The 26,670-nt window shown below is 34.8% G+C and overlaps 1 protein-coding gene across 1 annotated transcript in view; it reads left to right on the forward strand.

Moving 5' to 3' along the window:
- Dach1 (dachshund family transcription factor 1) overlaps positions 1–26,670 on the forward strand; it is a 365,099-nt gene that overhangs the window by 261,263 nt on the left and 77,166 nt on the right. The window contains exons 7-8 of the mRNA XM_032918184.1: positions 16,535–16,690; positions 17,110–17,282. Coding sequence (XP_032774075.1) covers positions 16,535–16,690; positions 17,110–17,282 — 329 coding nt within the window. The remainder of the gene's footprint in view (positions 1–16,534; positions 16,691–17,109; positions 17,283–26,670) is intronic.

Below are 26,670 nucleotides of genomic sequence, written 5' to 3' on the forward strand. Positions count from 1 at the left end.
CTTAAAGCATGCTCCAAAATTAGATTTGACAATTGCAAATGCCAACCAACCAATTCAGTAATAAAATCAATACTTACATTTCCCTCGAGGACACTATTTACTGTTTGGTGCACCATTTCCTTAATGGAATAGCAGTTATGTTTCCAGAGGCCTTGTAGCTACTGTTTTCATGTTTTAAGTAAAAGCAGCTTTTTTGAAGTATAATAAAGAATTTCTTAAGTTACTATTAAACTTTCCAGAACCATTTAGTATTTAATATGAGTGGAAAGAATGTAAAATTCTATGCACACATGCACATGCACACACGCACATGCATATACACATGCACACACACATGTTTATGCACACATGGTCACACACATATTTCCTCTATACCAAACACAGGGAGTGATATTTTGCTGTTAATGGTGATATACTTTATATCTTCATTATAATAGGTATGGACCCGATAATATCTCACTATATTCAAAATAATTAATTTAAATGAACATTTATCTAATTACTTGTGACAAATCATTTTGCTGTTTTTTTTGGCATTATATTGTAAAAAGAATAGCAAAAAGGAGGGAGTTAGAGAAAATAGAATATTATATATTTTCACACAATAAAATTATTGTAAAAATATTGTCAAAATAACGTTTATTTCTTAACTTTATTTAGGGCTTCTTTTCTAATAGTTTTGTTTGGAAAATAAGCCTCTCTTGCCCACTTTTCTATTCTGGTTTATTACTTGATAACATTTCAAAATTAAAATATGCACATCATATCTGTTATCTATCTCTTCTCCTCTATGTTTATGCTATACAAAATCAGAAGGGAGAAGTAGGCACAAATACCTATCTTTTACCATGAAGCTAGTTGATAGTTGTTAGGGTAAGAAAAATTGGTCTCCATATTTTGTTTTGTATTTTTGTTTCTGTTTTATTTAACTCTGTCTGTGTGTGTATGATTGTGTGTGTGTGTGATTATGTGTTTGTGTGTGCGTGTGAGTGTGTGTGCATGTGAGTGTGGTGATTGTGTGTTTGTGTGTGTGAGTGTGTGTGTGTGTGTGTGTGTGTGTGGTTGTGTGTGTGTGTGTGTGTGTGTTTGTGTGTGTGTGTGTGTGTGTGTGTGTGTGTGAGTGTGTGTGAGTGTGTAAGTGTGTGTGTGAGTGTGTGTGTGATTGTGCGTTTGTGTGTGTGTGATTGTGTGTGCATGCGTGTGTGTGTGATTGTGTGTGTGTGTGTGTGTGTGCACGTGCGTGGTGCTTTCTTTTGATTTGGTTTTCTGTTACTCTTTTTTAAGACAGAAAGGGCATGAAGTTCAATGGGTAGTGTGTGGGACTCTGAGATGAGTTGCCGGAGGTGAAAGAACGTGAACAAAATGCCTTATATGCTAAAATAATTACATATAGGACATAAATATGCCACTTTCATGCTTACCCTTTTAAGATGACTTGAGACATTTCTATAATTAAAAGAAGTTTTAGAAATTCTTTACATTTGCTTCTACCACAAGTAGAATGAGTCATTAAACATGGAAGAGTACATTTACATCGACAGTACGAATGCTTGGTCACACTTCCTTAGCAGCTGGACAAGGTGACATAGACAAGATTCTATGACAAGGATCTGAACAGAATCCATGGCTGCTTTCAGGAGTCATGGTTTTAGGCAGGATATTGAAAAAAGATCCATTGATTGGCTTCCGCCTTTTAATATGATGATGTCAGCGACTGATGTTGGTGTGATAAAGCTGCTGTATTTTCATCACAAAGAAAAAGAAACATATTCAAATCTTGAATAACCAAAGGAGCAGAAACTGTTGCGAGCTCTCAGGAACGTTCTTGTAGCTCCTCTCAGACAGTAAATATTGAGGGTAAGATGAGACTGAATGTGGTGTTGAATTGAAATTAATCGCTGAAGTTCTCGTTTGTGGTGTCACGCGAGTCTACATGCAGGCTTTTCACAGGAGGCTTTGAAGAGCCCTACAGGACCAAGCGAATGTAATTGATACAGAATCACTGCTCCACACCAGCTGTGGGAGCAAGGTGCTGCAGCCTGCACTTTAATCTACCTTTCTTTCTGAGAGTTTATTATGTTTTTGAATTTATTCTTTTGTAGATCTGCGAGCTATCATTTTTATGGAAATTAATCTTTTTAGAAGATTTGTCCTCTCTTTTTCAAACACTAATACATTCATTCAAGGGTCCTATTATTCACATCCAGCTGGCTTTTATCTGGTGATATTTACTTCAAAAAGCCAAGTTAAATGGTATCATAGATTAATTCTCAGGGCACAGGAAAGCTTTTTTGGAGAAAAACATGGTTTGGTAATTATGGGAAATATCATAATAAAAATCACAGAAAATGTCAGAAATGTGTTGTGTCATCTGTCATACTAGGAACTTCAAAACGCTGCTTCTTGAAGTGTGGTACCTTGCTCATGTCAAAACGTTTTATTTCGGAAACATTTTACATATCTCAAAAGTTTGATTTGGATTTTAATGAACTCTCACGAATTTAGCTTTTTGTTTTTCCTCACGCAAAGCAATGAAACTTCAAAAGGGCCTTATCCACTGCTATCTCTTACATAAATCAAGCGGGAAATAAGACACATTTTACAATTCAATTTAAGATCCCACCGAGACAATAATGTTGCAAGCTGTGCATTTTGCAAAGTAATATAGTAATGTCTAGTTTGCATTTTTAAAAAACCAAATTAATCATACTTTATTGAGTACATTGGAACAAACCTAAAATTCATTTATTATTAAAATCTTCTGCCATAAATACAAACTATATTTTATACATAAAGGACAAACTCATTTATTCATTGAGATAATTTGGATAAAACAGTTGGCATATGCATTTTCGCAATGGAAGAAATGACATTTGCCATTCTGGTGGATTTGAATTTTTCAAACACTCTATGTGTTTCAAAAATTTATTCTCATGTGAACCTGTATTAAGAATTAATACTTCATCATAAAAATAGATGCCAGCCCTAAAACATGGTGGTTTAAAGACAAACAAATAAGTACAGTGAATTAAACAGATATGTCCTAAAAGTTATGAAGAATATTGACTCGTGTTCTTTTGTGTAACCAACCTATAATCATGCAATTGTGTAAAAGTTTTGTAAAAACTTCTTGTACATGTTGTAAAAATATGTTAAAAAAAAACCAAATAAAACAAACAGCAACAGGAAGAAGAACAAAACTACCTAAATATTTACCCAGGAAAAATTAAGGTACATTGTAATATATATATATATATATATATATATATAGACTGAAAAGTAATGAAGTCTGTTTACCTGTATGGTTTTTGGAGTACAATTCTAATAGGTTATACTACCCATGAGTGTATGTAAGCCTGGATAAAATTATTGTAGGATCACTTGTAATCTAACAGCTACATGAGATCATAAATGGTCACTTAGGAATCGCTTTGGGGATTTCTAGCATAAGGACTGCAAGGCATTGTACTGAATAGCAAAGTGGGTCAGAAGACTGTGATATGCATCTTATGGGTACATATTCTGCATAGTAGCCACTCTTTTACTGACTGCTGATATGTGTATTAACATTGTGGACAATAATAATTTAAGGTGACACAGGACAGCAAGCAATGTGTACCGTGAACTGTATGGAAACAACAGTGTTAACATTCATCTTCAAATTTAATTTTGCTACAAAAAGATTAAGGTTTACCTTGTTGTATTTAATAGACTTTACAACTAAATCTTGAATCTTGAAAGATTTTCCTCAATTCGTCATTTCTAATTTTGACAGTCAGGGAAGGTCCAAGGAAACTCTGTAACCTTTTTTAAGAAGACATCTTCTTTGCAGGCATAAACACTGGAAAGCTCTAAAATAAAATACATTTTGTTTCCCTTGTATCTAAAGCTATTTCAGGAAATAGCTCACAGGTCTGTAGACCCAGAAAAAGAGCAGAACCTAGCTGTTGCTTGTCAGGAAGCCATTTTCTTTCAACCATCTACTAAAGAGGCAGACATGATCAAGAACACTTTCCTTTGGGCATTTTTTTCCGTAGCGTGAAATATTAGATTCAGCATGTGTGTCATGGTCATATCAATATCAATGTGGTGGATGACAGAGTTTGGGATGGTCATTCCTGATGATGAGCCCCTTCCTCGTCCTCGTTGATCACTTTAATCATCTCTCTCTTCTTCCTAAGATGATGACCAAACTCATCATCCTGACACCTGAGAGCTTTCATAATCTGACCCTCGCCCACCTCGCTCTGACTTCTGATGCCTTCCGAATGTGTGCCTGCATCTCCATTCACTTAAGTTTCCCAGCTGTCATCTACAGCCACCATTTTTGTATGTCTTTGACAGATTGCCCAGTCTAGGGCACTCTGGGAGCTCTGACATGCAATGCACAAGACTTGGAGACAATGATCTGTCCAATATATTCTTAGGGCCGGGCCCTTTCCTTACAAATCCATATGATCTCTAAAGTTCGCCCATATGAAGCATTACAGAAACACAAAATCTGCATTTGTCCATGATTAATATCTCAGATAGGATGCAATGCAATTTGGTTTAGTCGATATATCTTATTTTTTGCACATACGCACATACATCCGTGTGTGTGTGTGTGTGTGTGTATGTGTGTGTGTGTGTGTGTTATATGTCTGCTCAAATTTGGATATATGCATATGTGAGAGAACATAGAGTGGTATATTCACATGTATATTAAGGGCAGAAAATGAAATCTGTTGTTTTCTTCAATTCCTTTCTGATAGACTTAGATACAGTCTACTACTTGACATTTCAGCTAAGCTAGGTAGCCAGATCACTTCAAATAAAGTCTATCTCTTCCTCTCCAAATTTGAGACTGGTAGCAGGCTGGTAAACCTGTCCAGCATTTAAATGGGTGTTTAGCATCACTGTGTTTCCCACAGCGAGAGAGAGAGAGAGAGAGAGAGAGAGAGAGAGAGAGAGAGAGAGAGAGAGAGAGAGAGAGAGAGAGAGAAATAAGTAATGGCGTTGGATGGGTTAGGAGGTAAGGAGGACCTGAGAGGAGATAGGGGGTGGAAACTGTGATCAGAGAATATTGTATAAATGCTTAATAATAAATAAAGTGTAGTAAATAAATGAGAGTATTAGGATAACAATGGAAAGGTATGTGGGATCACATGTTAGGTCCTCATTCCTCACATGGCCAGCACTTTACTACTATCAACAGCCCTCTACACTACAGTTCCTATCATCTTCTCTTCTCCTTTCTATCAGTCCACTGTTTTTGTGATTCCTAGATCCCCTCTTAGTATACAGTACATGACAATAATGACCACATGGATGGCTTCATTGTGTGTTTTGTGGTACCATTTTGATCATTATTGACAGAAGCTTGAAATGTGTGTTCCTTAGTGACCTTCAAATACATTTCTTGGTCATTGACTAACATGATATTTGTTCCTCTTTTTTTTTTTTTGTCCCCACATTTTCAAAATTTAGGATTGGTTGAGCATTACAATAAAGAAGAATGTGAACCAATTCAAAACCATTTAGTTTCTCATTAAGAATTAAAAAAAATTAGTGTTAATAAAACACTTCACATTTTTTCTCTACCAATTGAAAGATGTTTGACAGAATTAAAAATACTCAGACTTTGAGTGTTAGGGTACATTTCAATGGTACAATATATACAGGCGTGCATGAGGCCCTGGTAAAAATCACCACTATAGCAACAGCAAAAGTAAGCCTTCTTGTATTCTTTTTTTTTTTTATTAACTTGAATATTTCTTATATACATTTCGAAAGTGTTATTCCCTTTCCCGGTTTCGGGCAAACATCCCCCCCCCTCCCTTCCTTATGGGTGTTCCCCTCCCCACCCTCCCCCATTGCCGCCCTCCCCCAACAGTCTAGTTCACTGGGGGTTCAGTCTTAGCAGGACCCAGGGCTTCCCCTTCCACTGGTGCTCTTACTAGGATATTCATTGCTACCTATGAGGTCAGAGTCCAGGGTCAGTCCATGTATAGTCTTTAGGTAGTGGCTTAGTCCCTGGAAGCTCTGGTTGCTTGGCATTGTTGTACATATGGGGTCTCGAGCCCCTTCAAGCTCTTCCAGTTCTTTTTCTGATTCCTTCAACAGGGGTCCTATTCTCAGTTCAGTGGTTTAATGATGGCATTTGCCTCTGTATTTGCTGTATTCTGGCTGTGTCTCTCAGGAGCGATCTACACTTCTGCACTTCTTTGCTTCATCCATCTTGTCTAACTGGGTGGCTCTATATGTATGGGCCACATGTGGGGCAGGCTCTGAATGGGTGTTCCTTCAGTCTCTGTTTTAATCTTTGCCTCTCTCTTCCCTGCCAAGGGTATTCTTGTGCCCCTTTTAAAGAAGGAGTGAAGCATTCACATTTTGATCATCCGTCTTGAGTTTCATTTGTTCTAGGCATCTAGGGTAATTCAGGCATTTGGGCTAATAGCCACTTATCAATGAGTGCATACCATGTATGTCTTTCTGTGATTGGGTTAGCTCACTCAGGATGATATTTTCCAGTTCCAACCATTTGCCTACAAATTTCTTAAACTCGTTGTTTTTGATAGCTGAGTAATATTCCATTGTGTAGATGTACCACATTTTCTGTATCCATTCCCTGTTGAAGGGCATCTGGGTTCTTTTCCAGCTTCTGGCTATTATAAATAAGGCTGCTATGAACATAGTGGAGCACGTGTCTTTTTTATATGTTGGGGCATCTTTTGGGTATATGCCCAAGAGAGGTATAGCTGGATCCTCAGGCAGTTTAATGTCCAATTTTCTGAGGAACCTCCAGACTGATTTCCAGAATGGTTGTACCAGTCTGCAATCCCACCAACAATGGAGGAGTGTTCCTCTTTCTCCACATCCTCGCCAGCATTTGCTGTCACCTGAGTTTTTGATCTTAGCCATTCTCACTGGTGTGAGGTGAAATCTCAGGGTTGTTTTGATTTGCATTTCCCTGATGACTAAAGATGTTGAACATTTCTTTAGGTGTTTCTCAGCCATTCGGCATTCCTCAGCTGTGAATTCTTTGTTTAGCTCTGAACCCCATTTTTTAATAGGGTTATTTGTCTCCCCGCGGTCTAACTTTTTGAGTTCTTTGTATATTTTGGATATAATCCCTCTATCAGTTGTAAGATTGGTAAAGATCTTTCCCAATCTGTTGGTTGCCGTTTGTCCTAACCACAGTGTCCTTTGCCTTACAGAAGCTTTGCAGTTTTATGAGATCCCATTTGTCGATTCTTGATCTTAGAGCATAAGCCATTGGTGTTTTGTTCAGGAAATTTTTCCAGTGCCCATGTGTTCCAGATGCTTCCCTAGTTTTTCTTCTATTAGTTTGAGTGTGTCTGGTTTGATGTGGAGGTCCTTGATCCACTTGGACTTAAGCTTTGTACAGGGTGATAAGCATGGATCGATCTGCATTCTTCTACATGTTGACCTCCAGTTGAACCAGCACCATTTGCTGAAAATGCTATCTTTTTTCCATTGGATGGATTTGGCTCCTTTGTCAAAAATCAAATGACCATAGGTGTGTGGGTTCATTTCTGGGTCTTCAATTCTGTTCCATTGGTCTATCTTTCTGTCTCTGTGCCAATACCATGCAGTTTTTATCACAATTGCTCTGTAATACTGCTTGAGTTCAGGGATAGTGATTCCCCTGAAGTCCTTTTTATTGTTGAGGATAGTTTTAGCTATCCTGGGTTTTTGTTATTCCAGATGAATTTGCAAATTGTTCTGTCTAACTCTTTGAAGAATTGGATTGGTATTTTGATGGGGATTGCATTGAATCTGTAGATCGCTTTTGGTAAAATGGCCATTTTTACTATATTAATCCTGCCAATCCATGAGCATGGGAGATCTTTTTCCACCTTCTGAGGTCTTCTTCAATTTCTTTCTTCAGTGTCTTGAAATTCTTATTGTACAGATCTTTTACTTGCTTGGTTAAAGTCACACCGAGGTATTTTATGTTATTTGGGTCTATTATGAAGGGTGTCGTTTCCCTAATTTCTTTCTCCGCTTGTTTCTCTTTTGTGTAGAGGAAGGCTACTGATTTATTTGAGTTAATTTTATATCCAGCCACTTTGCTGAAGTTGTTTATCAGCTGTAGTAGTTCTCTGGTGGAACTTTTGGGATCACTTAAATATACTATCGTATCATCTGCAAATAGTGATATTTTGACTTCTTCTTTTCCGATCTGTATCCCCTTGACCTCCTTTTGTTGTCTGATTGCTCTGGCTAGAACTTCAAGAACTATATTGAATAAGTAGGGAGAGAGTGGGCAGCCTTGTCTAGTCCCTGATTTTAGTGGGATTGCTTCAAGTTTCTCTCCATTTAGTTTAATGTTAGCCACTGGTTTGCTGTATATGGCTTTTACTATGTTTAGGTATGGACCTTGAATTCCTATTCTTTCCAGGACTTTTATCATGAAGGGGTGTTGAATTTTGTCTAAAAGCCTATATTCAACAAAACTTGAAAATCTGCAGGAAATGGACAATTTCCTAGACAGATACCAGGTACCGAAGTTAAATCAGGAACAGATAAACCAGTTAAACAACCCCATAACTCCTAAGGAAATAGAAGCAGTCATTAAAGGTCTCCCAACCAAAAGAGCCCAGGTCCAGACGGGTTTAGTGCAGAATTCTATCAGACCTTCATAGAAGACCTCATACCAATATTAGCCAAACTATTCCACAAAATTGAAACAGATGGAGCACTACCGAATTCCTTCTATGAAGCCACAATTACTCTTATACCTAAACCACACAAAGCCTTCTTGTATTCTTAATGAGGAAAATTTTTGTGAGTCAATGGGAGATAAAAATAAATAAGGAAAACACCCAAAATTGTGTATTTATCACAGAGAAATTTAATTCAAGTTAATTTTGCAATTATTTACTGGTGTCTATACCACAAATATTTATTTTTGTGATGATATTTAACTATATTATTTAGCTATAATATTATTAAATATTTAATGATATTTAACTAACACATGAAGTATATTTTATAGGTTTTATTGTCAAAGTCAGTTCAACAGGAAACAAAATTTCAAAATGCAATAGAAGAACAAAAAATTTTCAGCACAGAATATTTTAATTATCAATTATTCCAAAGTAGGACTTGTCTTGAAATCTCCTGTTTTTATTTTCTGTTCGTTTTTACATAGTTGTTGAAATAGTAAAAGGGGTTTAAAGTGATTTCAGCTAACAGAAACATTCGCTGGGGCCGAAAGAAAGCTCAATTGTTAAGAGTATTTGTCTAGTTTGCCCAAGTCTCTCAGTTTGATCCCTATATCACATAAATCAGGTAGCTTGACATACACACATACATTTAGCACTGGAGAGGATGCAAAAATCTGTCTCAGAAGTTGAGGGACATCCCTGTTTCCAAAACAAGCTTGAAATGAACCTGGAACACATGGAACCATGTGCTCGAACTGCTGCCTTCTGATATAACGGCATTGAGTCCTTGACACAGTCAATTGTAGAAAGAAAATAAAACCAAAGAGAAAACGGCACATTTTTCTAAAATAAAATTACTTTAGAAAAATTTATTTCTAAAATAAAAATTAGTATAGATTTTAGTGATAATATATTGATCAAATACAGATAAAACATCCTCTGCTACATATGCAGCTGGAGCCATGGGTCTGTCCATGTGTACTCTTTGGATGGTGGTTTAGTCACTGGGAGCTCTGGTTGGTTGGTATTGTTGTTCTTATGGGGTTGTAAACTTCTTCAGCTCCTTCAATCCTTTCTCTAACTCCTCCATTGGGGACCATGTTCTCAGTTCAATTATTGGCTGCGAGCATCCACCTCTGTATTTGTCATGCTCTGGCAGAGCCTCTCAGGAGATAGCTATATCAGGATCCTGCCAGCTTGCACTTCTTGGCCTCAGCAATAGTTTCTGGGTTTGGTAGCAATCCCCTTTTCTTATTCTCCTTCACATTTTTGCTGAAGACTAAAGAAACACATTGAAACCACTTAGTCTTCAGATGAAATTGGGAGTCTTATTTTTAAGTTCAGAAATATGCATTTAAATTGCAATCTCCTTAATAGTTTTCCTGTTGCCAGTGACTAAAATTGGTGTTGGTCATTTTGACTCGAAAGTCTTCTCACCTGACTGTCTAGGCAAAGATGAGGTTACTACGATGTCTGCACAGTGTTTAATGAAAGTTGCAGGTGAATGTTTTTATTTCCTCTGAACAGTAGCTGTTCCTTCCACCCCATACTCTAATATTATTTCTGTAGGTGTGGCATGTGTTGAGTTCTTCTCTGACATTTGTAGCTTCTCTCCTTAAAGTCTACAGTCTTCATAACTAAACACTAAGTTTCAAGTTGAATAAATGGCACATTTCATGGTAAATTTAGTTGTGTATGTTTGTACATTGACCCTGCTTATTCTACCTACACTAGGTAGGATTAAAAATGCTAAATTATCAGTCTAATCAGGTTAAGTATTAATTCACTGTATGCTAACTGAAGGTCCAAGAAATATTAAATATTCACATATTTATGTTAGCTCTCATATTAAATAGAAGATCCTTCATTAGAAGAAGTAGGAAAACATGGATATTAACCTACTCCTTTTACTAATAATTTATTGTAACATGTAGCTTTTATTAAATTGTGGGAACCAGGTCCAACTATTTGGTTAAGTTTGCTTGGCAACTCCGGCATAAAACCAAACAGAGCCATCCTAATATACTTGAAAATTGTTCTGTAAATAATTCCTGATTCTCCCTCTGAGTGTCTGTCTCCTTCAGATTTCAGTCTTATATTTCTACCTACTGGATATTAATCTATATTTAAATCATATTCAACCAATCGAAATTGAACTGATTTTTCATTCATGTCTCTCATTTTTGCAGAGGCAATTCATAGTTTTTAACAGTTTTTTTGCTGTGATTTTATAATACTGGGAATGAAATCACAGAACAAGTTAAATAAATAACATTATTATTAATGTTTCCTCCAGAATTATTAATGATCCGTTGCTAAATGTCAGGTGTGATGGCGCATACCTTTAGTCTCAGCTGTTAGAAGGCAGGGGCAGGTAGATCTCTGTGTGTCCTAATGAGATTTAAAAAAAAAAGTTTCATTTGTATAGTTACACACATAGCTTGAAAGCCCATAGTAAACATCAGATATCTTCATGCCCACTGCCACTGTTTCATGATGGGTGACCCCATGCCTCCTTCTTTGCTAATCTATATCTCAAGACATCATTTTCACTTTTACTGTCTTTATCTCTATTCGTACAAAATCCAGTGTGTTTCACAACTTTCATATACGTAGCCTGCGTTTCATTTCTTCCTAACTTCATTCATATCTAAAATTACATTTGTTTAAGATCATCCTCCATTTGTATTTACCTTCTGCCTCCCATCTGCACATTTACCACATGGAAGGGTTAGCATTGATCATGTTTATAATTATCAGGGTAGGAACGGCCTACTAGATGGTTTTATCACCTTACGTGATAAATGTAATGCAAAAGCACAAGTCGACCATATCATACCGACACACTCCAAATTTTGAACGTTTTTTTTGCATATAAATGGCAAACCATTAGGACTCCTACACAAGGGAGTGACAGTGTTGAGATTCGTACATTAAAGTAAAATTTCGGTTCCTTCGAACGATTACAACAGCTCAGATAGAAACAGAGCAGAGATAAACTTCATAGATGCAATCAACTCAACATGAAAAGGAATTGAACATCAATGGTAAGGAAGAAAGCAGGAGATAAGGATCATCCCTCTGTTTCTGGCTCAGACAACTAACTGATAATATTTTTCTTTGAGCTGACTTCTGGTCTGTATGAGAGATAAATGAACCCGAGAGGCAAACCTGTAAAAAAAAATTCAATTTCAATATTACTCCTATGAACATGCCAATGCCTTCTAGCAGAGAATTATGTTTTTCTGCATTACTATTTTAAGACTAAAATATAGTTGTTAAAATCTCAAGTCGTGTAAAAAGCAATGGAAATCAAAACTGATTTTAACTCGTCTGGATCAATACTTACACATGAGCATAAAGTTGTTTTTGTTTTTCGTGACATTTATTAAAAATTTTGTAGGGAATACAGTTGTCACTTTTATTTGAAATGATGGGAAGGCTATGGGGAAATTATAAAACTATTACAGAGAATCATTTCTAGTTCGTTTGTTTGCTTAGTGAAAATCATTCACACTACATTGGGAAAATGAAGAAATGTCTATGTTAGTAGTTTTAAAGGATAGAAGATACATAGCTACGTTATACTAAAATGTGATTTTTGAGCCATGTGGGATTATATTTTAGAATCGCAGCACACACACACACACACACACACACACACACACACACACACGGAAGGATCACTTTTATGTCATTATCTACACAGTCTAGTTCAGCTGCTGAAATTAATGGATCTAGTTTCAACATTATTTCCATGGAATAGTTTGGCTCTTGCTTAATCAACTTATCCAAGATATTAACAAGATTCATATGTTTAATAAATACAAAATAATTTAGCAACTCTTTCTTTCCCCGTACTGAATGCTTTGGAAGTGTTTACCAGCTCTAGCCTGGATTCGTTTTGCTTTGTTTTCAGGGATCTGTTTCATCTGGTTAACATTGACAGTGTGGTGCTAATGAGTCTTACGACAGCAATAGCATCAAAAGCAAAGCGATCTCTGATATAATCACCCCTTTCTTCTGCACATACTCCACTTAACCTTTTATCTTGAGAGTAATGGCTATACTTCTTTTATTTTCAGTTGCATCAAAACTTTTTCAAGTTGGCTATGAATAAAGGGAGTTTATATGAAGAACTGCGTTCTGCATAAAGCAGTCGATTCCGATATTTGTCATGAGATCAAATTCCAAGCAACTTAAGATTAAAATCATTCTTATTTACTTACATTTCCATTACTTTCCAAAGATTTTCAAGACAAAACATTACATTATTTTAGTAAATAGGATCAGAAAGATGTTTCAATTTACCTGGGAAGGAGCTCAGTGCTATATTATGACAGGTAATAAATACAAGGTACCAAGTTTGATCCCTAGCCTCAAAGGAATGGCGAAATATGACTCAGCTTAGGCCATGTCTTTAAAGGCTCATGCCTCAAATATTACATTGTATAAATATATGTTATATAGTTATCTTTTTAATGCATAAAGTAAATAATAAGGATGGGAAATTGCTCATTGTCATTATATCCAGAGCAATTTGATTGTGCAAAAAACAAAACTCTAGATGATTTCAGCATTTATGTGTTAAATCAAATGAACTTAGCTGGTAGAAGTATAGAGAGACATAGAAGAAGAGAGAGAGAGAGAGAGAGAGAGAGAGAGAGAGAGAGAGAGAGAGAGGCAGAGAAGAGAGGGCTTTGCTATGTAATTTACCTAAGGACTCTTTCTAAATGTACGTATAATGTACATAGAGCGTATGCATCATTTTCAATTTGATTGAAAAGAATCCACTGAAAAATCTTGTATCTATTTTCCCCATATCTGAAATAACAGCTGAATGTCTGTGGAACCTGTGACTACTGTTTGCTTTTGCTTAGAGCTCATGTTTTCATCGTTGGATAGAGTTGACATCCTCCTAAGTGCTGTCTAACAGTATGGAGTAAGCACCCACTCTTGACATGATTTTCATTGTAAACGACTCTTGACAATGTCAGGTTCCTGTCACAGTCTATCATTGTCACTCACTAAGCAGCGGTGTGACGGTTAGTCCCCGAGAGATTTGTCTCCTTTATCAGGGTCAGTCTATGGGAAATCAGAGCAACTCATTACATGTCACCCAGGTATAAAGAAGAATATTCAAATAGAATTTTACCATTGTTAATGCATGACAATATAATGAAATATCTATAGATCACCATAATTTGAATTTATTTTGTATATATTCTTCAAAAATTTATTTAAAAATAATGTAGTAAATTGTATTGAAATTAATTCCTTATTGGGTATATAAGAGAGGAATGAAGTAAAAGATAAATTTAATTATTTATACTAAAGTTAAAATGGTGCCTTTTATTTACTCTCAATTTCGCATGTTTATTAAAGAGAAACTAGCTATACTATTTTCTAAAACTTTCTATTTTTTCTCTTGCCTATGAATTGTGTTTCAAAATCTTGAGTTGATCATCTTTCTTTTTAATGAGATTGAAGGACTACATTATAAAATCTATTTTAAGGTCTTGTTCCTACAAATACACTGAAAAAACAGTAATGTGAACTTTCAACACTCAACATGTTATTTCAGAAAAGAACTGGAATTTTAAACCATAAGAATTCAAAGGAAAAGGAAACCATAGATTTAAAAATAAAAAGTTAAATGTGACATTAGTACCTGTATGTTTAAATATATATTGCCTGTATATATTATATAAACATTATATAGATATCAACATAGTCTCTTTCTCTCTCTCTCTCTCTCTCTCTCTATATATATATATATAAATAAAACAAAATGAGAGATTATCAACCTAAGAGGTGGGAAGCAGAAAATGTTTGGAGGGTGAGGAATAATAATAATAATAATAATAATAATAATAATAATACATACATACATACATACATATTATATATATGTACCTACTCGCTTATTGAGTAAGAGATATCATATAAAATGAAAACACTTGAAATGATAACTCTACTAATTGTAGGCATGTCTATTTCTGAAGTAGCCTTTTTTCATTTCTCATTTGTTCACACTAATGGAGAAGGAGTACACTATAAATAATGCAAAAATCACTTACAGCTGACTTGGTTATATATTGTATATTTTTCATCAGACTTATTTCTTAATTGTTCGCTCTATTTATTATCTAAATGAGCTAACATCATGAGTTTAACACATGATGATTGGTAGAGATGGCTAATAGCCTTCTACACAGAGAGAAATTTAATGTAGCATTAGAAACTTCCTTAGGAAAATGCTCACGTGCCAGGCAAGCAGCTCCCCTATTAAGAAACCGTGGTGCCACAGAGAGGGCAAAGTAAGTGTTATCTTTTGTACACCTATTTAGTCAGAATTCAAGTTACTGTCTTTCCTTTAAACTTACTATCTCAAAATGTGTTTATTATGTGTTAAATATGTAATGTGTTTGCACATAGTCTGATAAAATGAAGCAAAATGAGGTTATTTGAAGAGTTTTATCCCAGTAGTTTCTTGACAGCATGCATTTGAGAAATTCACATTTGTACAGTTATTTCACATCTGACTGGAATATGTGTCAAAAAGTCAGACGTAGAGGGGTAAGGTATATAAAATTATTGAATACGAAAATGAACTTCTGTATCCAAGTGTGGGAGAGGGTTGATGAAATATCTTTTATGTGAGTCATTTCTGTATAAAGCTATAAACGTTTTTAAACTAAAAGCTGTCATAGTTTCTTGTAAAATAATAAAGATAATAAAGATATCCATTTAATTGATTCTTTTCATTGTTTAATAAAATTGCTTTGTTTGATTGCTGAAGAAGTTGAATTGAGTTTTCATTACCCACTTCTGAACAATTTACTCTGAGATCCAGACAGTATTGAGCTAATGAGTTTGAATTTATATTGAACCTCAACTGTCTTCATGAAGTAAAGGGAAAAATATCCTGGCAGTAACTAAGTAGTCTTCTCTGAATACTATGTCATAGCGATTTTACAACATGGCTTTTAGTGGAGCTAAAGCATTAAATGGGAATTTTACCAACTTTGCTGTTTCCATGTTTATGAGAGTATTATCTATTTTAAAATGATTTCATGAGGTAACTAAAAGTTAAATCTATAATTTCCTATTAAAATCTTCTATAGAAATGCATTAACATTGCTACACTAATTTGAAGACACAATTTATAAATTCTTTCTATGGAATCCTTATAAATTATCTCAAAACCTAGATTACTCTGACGTTATCCTGAATATTGAAGTGTCTGTCCTCCAACAGTCAGTTAATTGACTCTGGTACCGTTATTATCCCAACTTTACATTTCTTTTTGTTTGCAAGCAAGTGCTCTAATCATTAACACACGTCTGGTATTTTGCTTTGACATTATCATGTTTCCTAAAGTGATGTTTTATGTTCTATTTTCAATGCCTAATTAAGTTATATTCTCATGAATTCAAACTATTTCTGTTCTTGTGGTTGAAATAAGCCATGCATTTTAACTCTCAATGTTGACCAGGTTACTATGTATGGGAAGGATTAAAGCATAGAACCTTCATTCTGCTTTGGTACAAAGGAGGAATTATTTAGTTATACAGTAAAGATGATTTAATATTCAGTTGGCTAGTTCAAAAAGGATTAGACATTACAAGTAGGTTGAGCAGTTCAAAATATAACCTTTCTGAAATTCGATGTCCTGTTCACAAAACAGAATGAGAGAAAGCACAATTCAGGGGAATCTGTCTTATTTCAGGTCACTTTTCTCCGAGCTCATTTGCTAATTCCCCAGTGTTAAGCCTTTTTAGATCTCATTTCAAATTAGTGTTTGGATGGATTTGGATTAAAATTATATCCAAATAATTTATATTCATTCCCCACAGGCAGCAGTGGTGGTTCTTGGGATAAGGAAACACTGCACTCTCCCCCATCCCAGGGATCCCAGGCTCCTGTTGCACATGCCCGCATTCCTGCAGCGTATAGCCTTCCAGTTAGCCATCCTCTCCACCATCTGCAGCCCAGCCACCTTCCGCCAAATGGTACGATGGCAACTTTTAGCACTAAAAGTGGTAGTTTTAAGAATTCTTTTCTTTAATGACTAGCAGAGTGATAATAAAAAAAAAAAAAAGATATACTGCATTCACACAGTCAGTTCACCAAAACTATAACATGTCTATTAGTTGGTACGTTGCCAGGAGGTATAATGAAGCCATGACCAGAATGTTTGTATTAAACACATAAAAATTGATATGATGAATTATGGCACCAAGCTAGTCAGCTGTAGGCTTAATTTCCCAGTTATGAGTGAATATTACTATATACGAATAAACAAGCTGTTTGTTCTGACTGTCACAGTTAGAATATTTTTCCGTATTTTAACTCTTAATGACGTGTCGTTGGTGATCTTAACCTCGATACTGTAGTGATGATTTCTCTGTATTCTTTTTTCTTTTTTCAGGACTGGAACTTCCTTTTATGATGATGCCCCACCCTCTAATTCCTGTCAGCCTACCTCCAGCGTCTGTCACCATGGCAATGAGTCAGATGAACCACCTTAGCACCATTGCAAATATGGCGGCTGCGGCACAAGTTCAGAGTCCCCCATCAAGGGTGGAGACATCTGTCATTAAGGTAACTGTCTCGTCATAATGTTGCTGTGGGATGGTCAACTTCAGTTACCGTTCTTCACGCCATTTGTTTTCATCCCCATAAGTAATTTTCTAAGCTCTAAAGAAGAGGAACTGGTGAGAATACAAATTTCTACGAATGGTTAAAGAGTCACACAACTTGATCTATTGTAAGTTCTTGCTTTCTAGAAATAACACAGGGAAGGAAGGATGTTATAAACTTCAATTCATCTGAGCTTCTGCACGCACAGATGTCTGTTTGTCCTTCCTTCTATGGTGTTATAAGCCTTAATATATGCTTATATAACTTTCAAGACTGAGAATCCCATAACTTTTCATCTGGGTAGATTTACATGAATAAAATGACTTTTGTACACTAAAATTTTAATTGTAAACTAGGAGGTTATCCTTTAAATATTCGGAGTCCAAATGCACAGAGGAATATCAAGAGACTTGACTTGCTACCCTTTCTATTCGCACTCAATTTTCAAAACTTGTCTGTGCTGTAACACATGTTAATTAAAATACTACAGTCTGGAAGCAGCTTTCTAAAACTCCACGGTGTTTAAGTTGAGGTAAGTAGGAGGGAAAAGTTAATTTTCTTCTCGAGGTATCTTTAGATTTCACCCCATAAATATATTGTTAGAAATTCTGAAATATTGATCTGATTTCTTAGACTGAGTTTCAGAATGCAGCGGAAGGGGATCTAAGCAGGAAGGAGATATCCAAAAGGGGAATAAGAAAGGGATTTTAATGTCTTCACACAAATGCCAACACCTACTAAGTCATGGTGATATCCCACTTTGTGATCTCTTGGGACAATTTTTAGAAGTTTTATAACAGATGGAGTCAAGGAAGTTCTGAATCATGGTATAAATCCTGATAGTAACAAGGACACGGGAAACATTGCTCTGGTTGAGATTAATTACAGAGATCAGATAGTTCCCACTGCATTCTCAAAGGGAAGACCAACTGCCTGGTACAAGTGCTAAGAAACCCATCTGCCCTTAACAGACAGCACTTGCTTTGCATTTAAAACCTTGACATGCTAAGTGATGGGACCCTGCTTCAAGTTAATAACCACAGCGTTTCAGTTTGATATTAGGACACTCAATAGCACAGATCTTGTTTGGTAAACTTACTTTGTCTATGCTAATTAAATGTAGATTAAAGGAAGTTTTATTTTTCCCAAAGAAAATGGCTGACTACGGTGTCACATTGAACAAAATGGGCCCCAGTGGGTAATTAAAATAGTGCCTGTGAGTTGATTTGCTTGACAAGAGTCTAAATGTAAAGGCCATTTGAAAGTAGAATGTTAAATACCAAAGATTTAGCCCCATAGCGGATGATAACAGCTTCTGAAAACAGAAATGTGAAGCGTTGTCTACAGTTGTCTACATGCTGAATAAATTGTTCATGTTTTCTAAGTGATGACCAGAATTAAGATCAAGTAGAAACTAAGAGATAATGGAACCAAAAATATATGGTATAAAATTAAAAAAAATACTATATGTCTTGGACTAATATATTATAAAATATTCTCTTTCTTAATTAATTTGTTAAATAAAATCCTCCAATACTTTTTTTTTTCAAAGACATACTACTGCACACAAAATGGACTAGGGTATGAACATTTGAGTTTTTGCCTCAGGGGGAAAAAATCTGTCTATTGGTATTGATAATAAGGTCTTTGAATGGAAATGTTTTTTAATTTATATGTGGTTAAAAATAATAGAATATTATTGTCATATGGAAGAAAATTATATAAAGTTGAAAATTTAACTTCTATAAATAAGGATCTTTTGTGGCAGACATAATATAATATTTCCAAGAGGTATATTGTTTTGAATATATATGTGACATTAGTATATATAGTATATTTAAATATATAATATATTAATTCGTATAAAGTCTATGGCTACTTTCATGTATAAAGACAATGTTGAGTAACACTAGTTAATTGAGTAACAAATGTTAATGGTTGAGAATGGTGTATTTCAGTTGCAATTGGTAGACTGTTTGCTTAATACCACAAAACTTTCTAACCCAGCACAACATATACTCAATAAACACACGCACACACGCACGCAAACGCACATGCACAAGCACACACACACACGACACAAGTGCACACAGATATACACACTCATACATACACACACAGACACACACATGCACAGACAGGTGCACACACCACACAAGTGCACATACATTCACATAGTACTATCTGACAACAGAAAACAAATAGTTGGTCTCTACATTACATGAATGATACATTAAATTCTTATGAATCTTACATTCCCGTGGATAATTGTAGAAGCTCTAAAGAAACTCAAACCATGTAGAGACAGAAGAGAACACAATTATCAAGATTTCATATTTGTTAAAATTAAATGCCAAGAGAAAAATAGCTAGACAAATACTATTATAGCTTTTTTTTTATAGGTGCAGGCTTCAGTGAAACTCAATGAGAAAATTTGCCAGACTGTTGCTAGTTTGGAAAATTCAAGGAGTTTAGTCAGATAAATTTCAGGAAGAAATGGGCAAATACTGTTTAGACAATGATAATTTTACTTTAAATCCTTAAGACCTATATATTTTTAGTGATAAATTATTGTAAACCATATATGGAGGTAATATAATGTAAACTCTCCATGAAGTCAATGTACCTGTCATAGAACATAAAGTGACAATAAATTGAGATTTTTTTATGTTGTTTTAGTTAGGTTTCAATTGTGACAAATACCTGATTCTATGAAAGGAAGGAAGGGTTTATTTTGCCTCATAGTTTGCAGATGCTGTCTCCTGTATAGAGACATCATTGCAGTAAAGTTGAAGGCAACTTGTCATATTGTCTACCTATAAACACACACACACACACACACACACACACACACACACACACACACACACACACACACACACCACCACCACCACCACCACCACCACAACACCACCACCACCAACAACAACAAAACCGAGATGAAGGCTACTGTGAGCTGGTTTGTTTATTCTTACCAGCATCCAATCAGGCAATGGTGCTACCTCTATTTAGAATGGGGTTGCCACTTCAATTAACCAGATATAAACACCCCCTGACACATTTTTCAGGGATTGGTTTCCATGGTGATTCTACAACCCTTCAAGTTTATAACCAAGGTTCAGCAATCCATATAGCATGTAGTTCAATTTCCCCTGTGGTTAAGTATTTCTCACCTACATGCCTACACTTTGAATAGTGCCTAGTCTCAGCTAAACAAATGATAAATATATTATTCAAATTAATCTATTAAGGAGGTTCAAACATGTATCTCAACAACAATTAATTTAGAAATAATTATTAAGAAGAATGATGTCCACAGATTCATTTCGGTTCAGTCTCAAAGATTTAAAATTACCATGGTATCTTTGGTTCCAGACCTAGTGTTCTAATATCTTAAGATTTTTACTTAATCAAACATTTTGGCTAACTCTTTATATCTTTCATGAGTGATCTCTGCCTGTATACAGCAATCCAGAAGTAATCTGATTAAAGAAAAGACTCTGGACTTGTTATAAATCACAATTTGTCCAATAGTCTACAAATGTAGCAGCTATAAGTTCTACGATTTTGTGTGTGTTTGTTTCGGTATTTGTGTGGGTGGAGAGTTGAGTATGTTTCTGAGAATGTTGTCACATATTCTCTTCAGTCAGTTTTTTTAAATCTCTATTTATTTTAGAAATTTGTGTTTATCCACTGTTTAAAAATTAAATCTTACATTCTTGATTCAGAATCTATAGATAGGTTTAAAGGCTGAAGCCCAAAACTTTCACATAAGAGTTTCTGTTTTGTATGATTTCTAAATTTTAGAATGTTTTCCTTTATTATCTTAAATCACTAAGCAAATTAAGCAGTCTAAATTGAGAGTTCAATTCCTTTTGTCATTAGCAAGTTTGTTAATGGGTTGAAATGCTTTGCTAATTGATTCTCTTTGGGTTCTTTGAACCCATAACTCTAAGCCTTCTGAATGAATCACTGTTATAATCACATTTTATTTCATACACACATCATGATATCATAGGATGTTAAGAACAAGCTCCTGCTGAAATAGACAGATTTGGTGGTTTTAAAATGGAGTCTGGAGTAGGATTTCTGGCCTTTGTGTTTTTGCTGTTCCAACTCCTAGGCACATGACAGATTATTTCATATCTGTGTGGCTGGCTTTCTCTTCTGTGAATGGAGGTCACAGTGGCACTACTTTAACCCAGAATCACAATAAAGAAATTATCATTTACAGCATTTGCAATTCAAGCATTGCCCATTGCTTGAGTGGTTTGGTTTTCTTTGAACATATCCTCTGATCACCACTTTCCCAGGTGATCCTGACGAGGTTAACCAGATACAGTCACAAGTCTCTTATGAGATTCCTTTTTCTCTTATTGTCTTTTCCTCTTTCAACTACTTTCACCTAAAATATTACAAAATTTGGCCTTTTTGGAGTCTAGTTAAGATTTAAATCAAACAGAAATAAATAGAAAGAGAGCAAGTAATTTTCTACATTCTGGTATGAATGGCATGCGAGAATTAATAAATGACAGAACAAACCTCATGATCATACAGTTATTCTATCCAATAAGTGAATAAGGAATAATTCATCATTTTATAAGTCTCCTGAATGGATGAATATTGAGGGTGATTATTAGTAGAGGCTGGTATCGTGAAAGGCAGATGCTATACTCTGCTGTTGAAGGCACAACACTATCCATGAAGCATGCTTGTGGCCAAACAAACTTGATTGGACACTCCAGCTCTAAATCTTCTAGACTCAAGGAAGAAAAGATCATAAATATCATTTAGACTCATGAATGTAACTGCAAATAAAAGGTTGTAGTCAGAATGATATAGAAGGAACATAGACTGGACCTGGACAGGTGGATACTTGGCTCCAAGACTTGCTGTGTGGAAAAACCAGCAAACAGCAGCAGAACGAACTCTGAGCTGACCTGTTTCTTCTTTGCTTCCTTTCCTTTATCTTTTGACTGGAATGAAAGGAGTTCTGCTTTTTAATTTTAATGCTAGTTCTAATCTGATAGGTCACATTTATATTTCCTGCCTTAGGGAAGTTGAGGCAAGAGGAATGTGAGTTCAATTAAAGCCTGGGCAATATAGTAGGAACTGTCTTGAAACAACAACAACAAACAAACAAACAAACAAACAAAACCAACTGACCAAACAAAGATGAATTTTATTTTTCACTAAGATTAATTATAACACCCAAGTCTAGATTGTGTTTTCTTGCTTTGATTAAATTTATGTTACCTATATCTATTTACTTTATGCTAACTCTGTCCTCTTACACAACAAAATATTACCTTGTAGACATGGGAGAAATGGGTCTTTAGAATGAAGAAGTTCAACAATAAAAGAGAAATAAAATTAAATTTATATTCCTTGCTCTTGCTGGTTTAAATTGAGTAATACTGGCAAAATTAATAGGGGTTTCAGATACTAGCTCATTGGATTTTAACTAATATAAATAAGTTGACATCATTCATTGTGACTCCTTATCTGTCATAAATGGGAGGGGAAACCCTTGGTCCTGTGAAGACTTGATGCCCAGTGTATGGGAAGCTAGGAGTTGGTGGGTGGCTGGGGAGCACCCTCATCGAAGAAGGGGAGGTTGGTTGGATAGGGGGTTTTTGGAGGGGAAATCAGGAAGGAGATAACATTTTAAGTATAAATAAATAAAATAACCAATAGAAAAATTAAAAAAAGACTCGAATGTGCCTACTCCTCATAATAATAAGTAAAGGTTGCATAACAAGAAATACATTGAACTTTCATAATTACACAAAAGGAGAAATAGGCTTGTGACAAATTTCTGTTATAGGGAAAGCATTCAGGTTTAAGGATAAAGCCACAGGTGTGTACTATAAGGTAGGGGAGGCCATTTAAAAACTGTTGCATTGAACTTATAATGAGAACATTAGAATAAAATATTGGTTTGAACTTCAATTGTTTGAATATCAACATCCTTCTGTAACTCCCATTCTATGTAACATTTTATCTATGATGTAATTATCTAAAGAACTTTTTGTCTAAGGAGGTATAAAAAGGCTAGAGAAAAGAAGTAAAGTTGTTGGTTGAATAGTTTGGCTTGGGGAACTCTGCCCCATCCATCCATCCATCCATCCATCCATCCATCCATCCATCCATCCATCCATCCATCCATCCATCCTAAAAAAAAAAAAAACCCAGAAGTCATTTTAGCACTTTTCCAAAAACAAAATATGAATGCTACAATTTCAATTGTTCACACAGCTTTCAGATCATGGATATTTGAATTTACCAGTCAAAATGATGACACACCTTGCTAAGTCTACAGTGTGTGAGATACAATCCAAATTGAAAAGAAAATGTTTAAAACATGCAGGACTTTATATCTTGCCTGGCAGGAGTTAAATATTCAGTAAATAACCCCTGAATGAAACAATCTGTCAGCTCTACCCAAGTCAGAAGTGTGGGATTTAGATTATATACTAAGAAAAAGCAAAGGCCACATATGTCATCCTGTAAATTCAGATATTATAAAAAGATAAATTATTTAACATTGGAAAGGTTGGTTTAACTTCTCTTATGTTGTTTCCAATGAGATAATCTCGAACTGGAATAAAGATGAAGAGTTTTATAAGGGGGTGTGTGAAGGGAATTAAAAAGAAAGTAAAATTGATGAAAGCTAAGGGAACTGATCATCTGTATTAATAGTTGTGATTATTGACGCCTCCTCATGGGCCATCACCTTGCTTCCTGAGGGAGAGCAGCTAGCTAGGAGAGGGTAATTTTGCAAACATTCCATCGTGGATGTGACAAGATCAGTGTAGTAATTTAGAATTCCACCTTTGCTGTTGCATTACCATAAAGAACAATAAGTTTTGTTCTGCGTCAATGTATGCAGCCTTCTCTTTGCAGTTATTCTTAAACCATTACTGTATTAGTTTGACCTTTTTACAGTGAAATAGTACTCCTCTTAAGTTTTCATTTATTATTGTGGTGAGCTTTATAAAGATGGAACGTTGCAAAGGATTGTGTTTTATTGATTGGTGGACTTGATGTAGGACTATAAAGCAGCGTCAAAGTATTAAATAATCCTCTTTCTGTTCTACCTCAGGCCCAGCTTAGAGGTTAAAAGGTATCAAGAAAATGAAATTATAAACCCAGTTTACATAGTTTTCCCAAAGACATTGAACTACTTCTTTCTTAGTACGTCTAAATAAAACTCATTATCTATTTTGTTTCAGTAATAATTACAAGGTTCTCCTCTAAGCTATTCTTTACTGTCTCCATTATTCTCTATCCTATAGAATACTCTGGAAAGGCAAGCATATAAATATGATAAAAGAACTAAGCTGTTGAAATAAATTAATTTATTGTGGAACAATGTATTCAAATCTTCCTTGCTCAATGGATTTTGCTTTAATGAAATTCTTCAAAGAACAATGCATCATGTTCTAAAGATTGAAATTATACATTAAGTGAAATGACTGAATATGTTGTGTCTCGATTTATAGGAAGTTTCAATTGAATAATTAAGCTTTTAAATCAGAAAATTTGCATAAAGGATTTTCTTAAAATAAAAGTATTATGTATTGTCACAGTATTCTCTGTTTTTAAATATAAACTACAGTAAAGTCAAACGAGGAAGGCCCATTAAATGCTTCAAGTATAATTACCCTAGTTTTAAACTATGTTTTAAAAATATATTTTATGTTGAGGCTTTAATCAATTTTTACTTACTTATTGTGCCATTTTAATGTATTTTGAATGAATAAAGGTATATGTATATGACTTATGTGTTAAATAAATCAACATAGAAGATTGGAATGCTTACATATATTGAATAATTTTCTACTTATAGGAAAACTGTTAAAAGACACAAAGTATGTGTTTTATTGGCATAACTATTGCTACTTCAGTTTACAAATAAATATTTAGGCTTTGGGCTTTAAATATCCAAGAAAAATGTCTACCCATACTTTTCATTAGTACTTGTTATTAAATTTGTTATGGCAACAAGTTCAGATTTGCAAATGATTTTTACAAGATTTTATTAACTTTTAGATTGTCCTTTATCTCTATTCAGCCAAACACTAAAATGTGCCAATACAAATACAACTACTAACACAATTATTATAAGACATATTAAAATATACTGGAAACATGGATGATGTCATGCTTTCTAGAAGATATGTTGGTTAATTTAGAAATTTCAATTTCAATAAAATACAACTATATTTCTCAGGTACACAGTATATATTTCCATATAAGCAAATAAATACCAGTCTTATTGAATTGAAATTATATTTAAAACTTAGCCAAGTTACCCAAATCTGGTACCTTATCTTGAACATAGGGAGGCCCTTTCTGTCTAAAAGGGAGCTGTTTTTATTAGCAATCATGGCTACAGGAGTATATACAGTTTTCTTCAGAAATATGATCTCTGAGAGCCTCTCTAGGATCTACCACATGTTCCTCTCTATACCCAGTCAGAGATGGGTAACAGTAAGTGAACTCAATTTTTTTTTCTTAAAAAGAACATATAAAGTTGGAAGGAAAATTGATAGAGGAACAGGAGAAAAACAAAGGGATAGGAAATAATTGTAGGTGTTGTAAAAACATCATATACATGCTTGAAATTATCAAACAATTTTTTTAATTTTAAGAAACAATTTACAAACAGGAAATCAATATCAAGTTGCATGAATTTTGAAAGCTTGGCCTGATTATGGATGCAACTCTAAGATACTACACTTAATATATTAATCTGTCTGTACATTGTTTTGAAATTTTATTGTAAAATTTCATACTCATATCCTATAATAAGCACATAAATACTGTAAAAACAATATAAAATATAACCATTGGATAGTATAAATTTAACTCTATTTGCTGTTGATAAAATTTGATTTGACACTTTTTAACATCATAATCATTTCTTCTGTCCTTGTTCTCCCTAGACCCTGCCAAACACCCCTTTGCACATGTTCAAATTCATGGCTTGTTTTTTCATTGACTGTTGTTATACATGACAGTATATATGTATGTATACATGTGTGTGCATTTGTGTCTATGTGTGTGTTTGTGTGTATGTATATGTAGGTATATTTATAAATATAACCTACTCAGTCTTAATACTGTTATACTTGTATGTTCAGTGCTGTCCATCCATCTGATATTGGATAAGCAATTGTGTTCTTCTAAGGGAAGACAGCTTCTCCTACACAGCCTCCCTTAGTTGTATGTAGTTCTTTGTGGAATAGTGAAGTCTGGTGGGCTTTCCTTTGGCATGCCTGCTTTTGTCGTTGTGTCAGCTCATGTTTAGAAAGCCATGTTGGTGAGATCTTGTAAGCTTAGT

The sequence above is a fragment of the Rattus rattus genome, chromosome 12 (assembly GCF_011064425.1).
Source record: "Rattus rattus isolate New Zealand chromosome 12, Rrattus_CSIRO_v1, whole genome shotgun sequence".
Classification (NCBI taxonomy): Eukaryota; Metazoa; Chordata; class Mammalia; order Rodentia; family Muridae; genus Rattus; species Rattus rattus.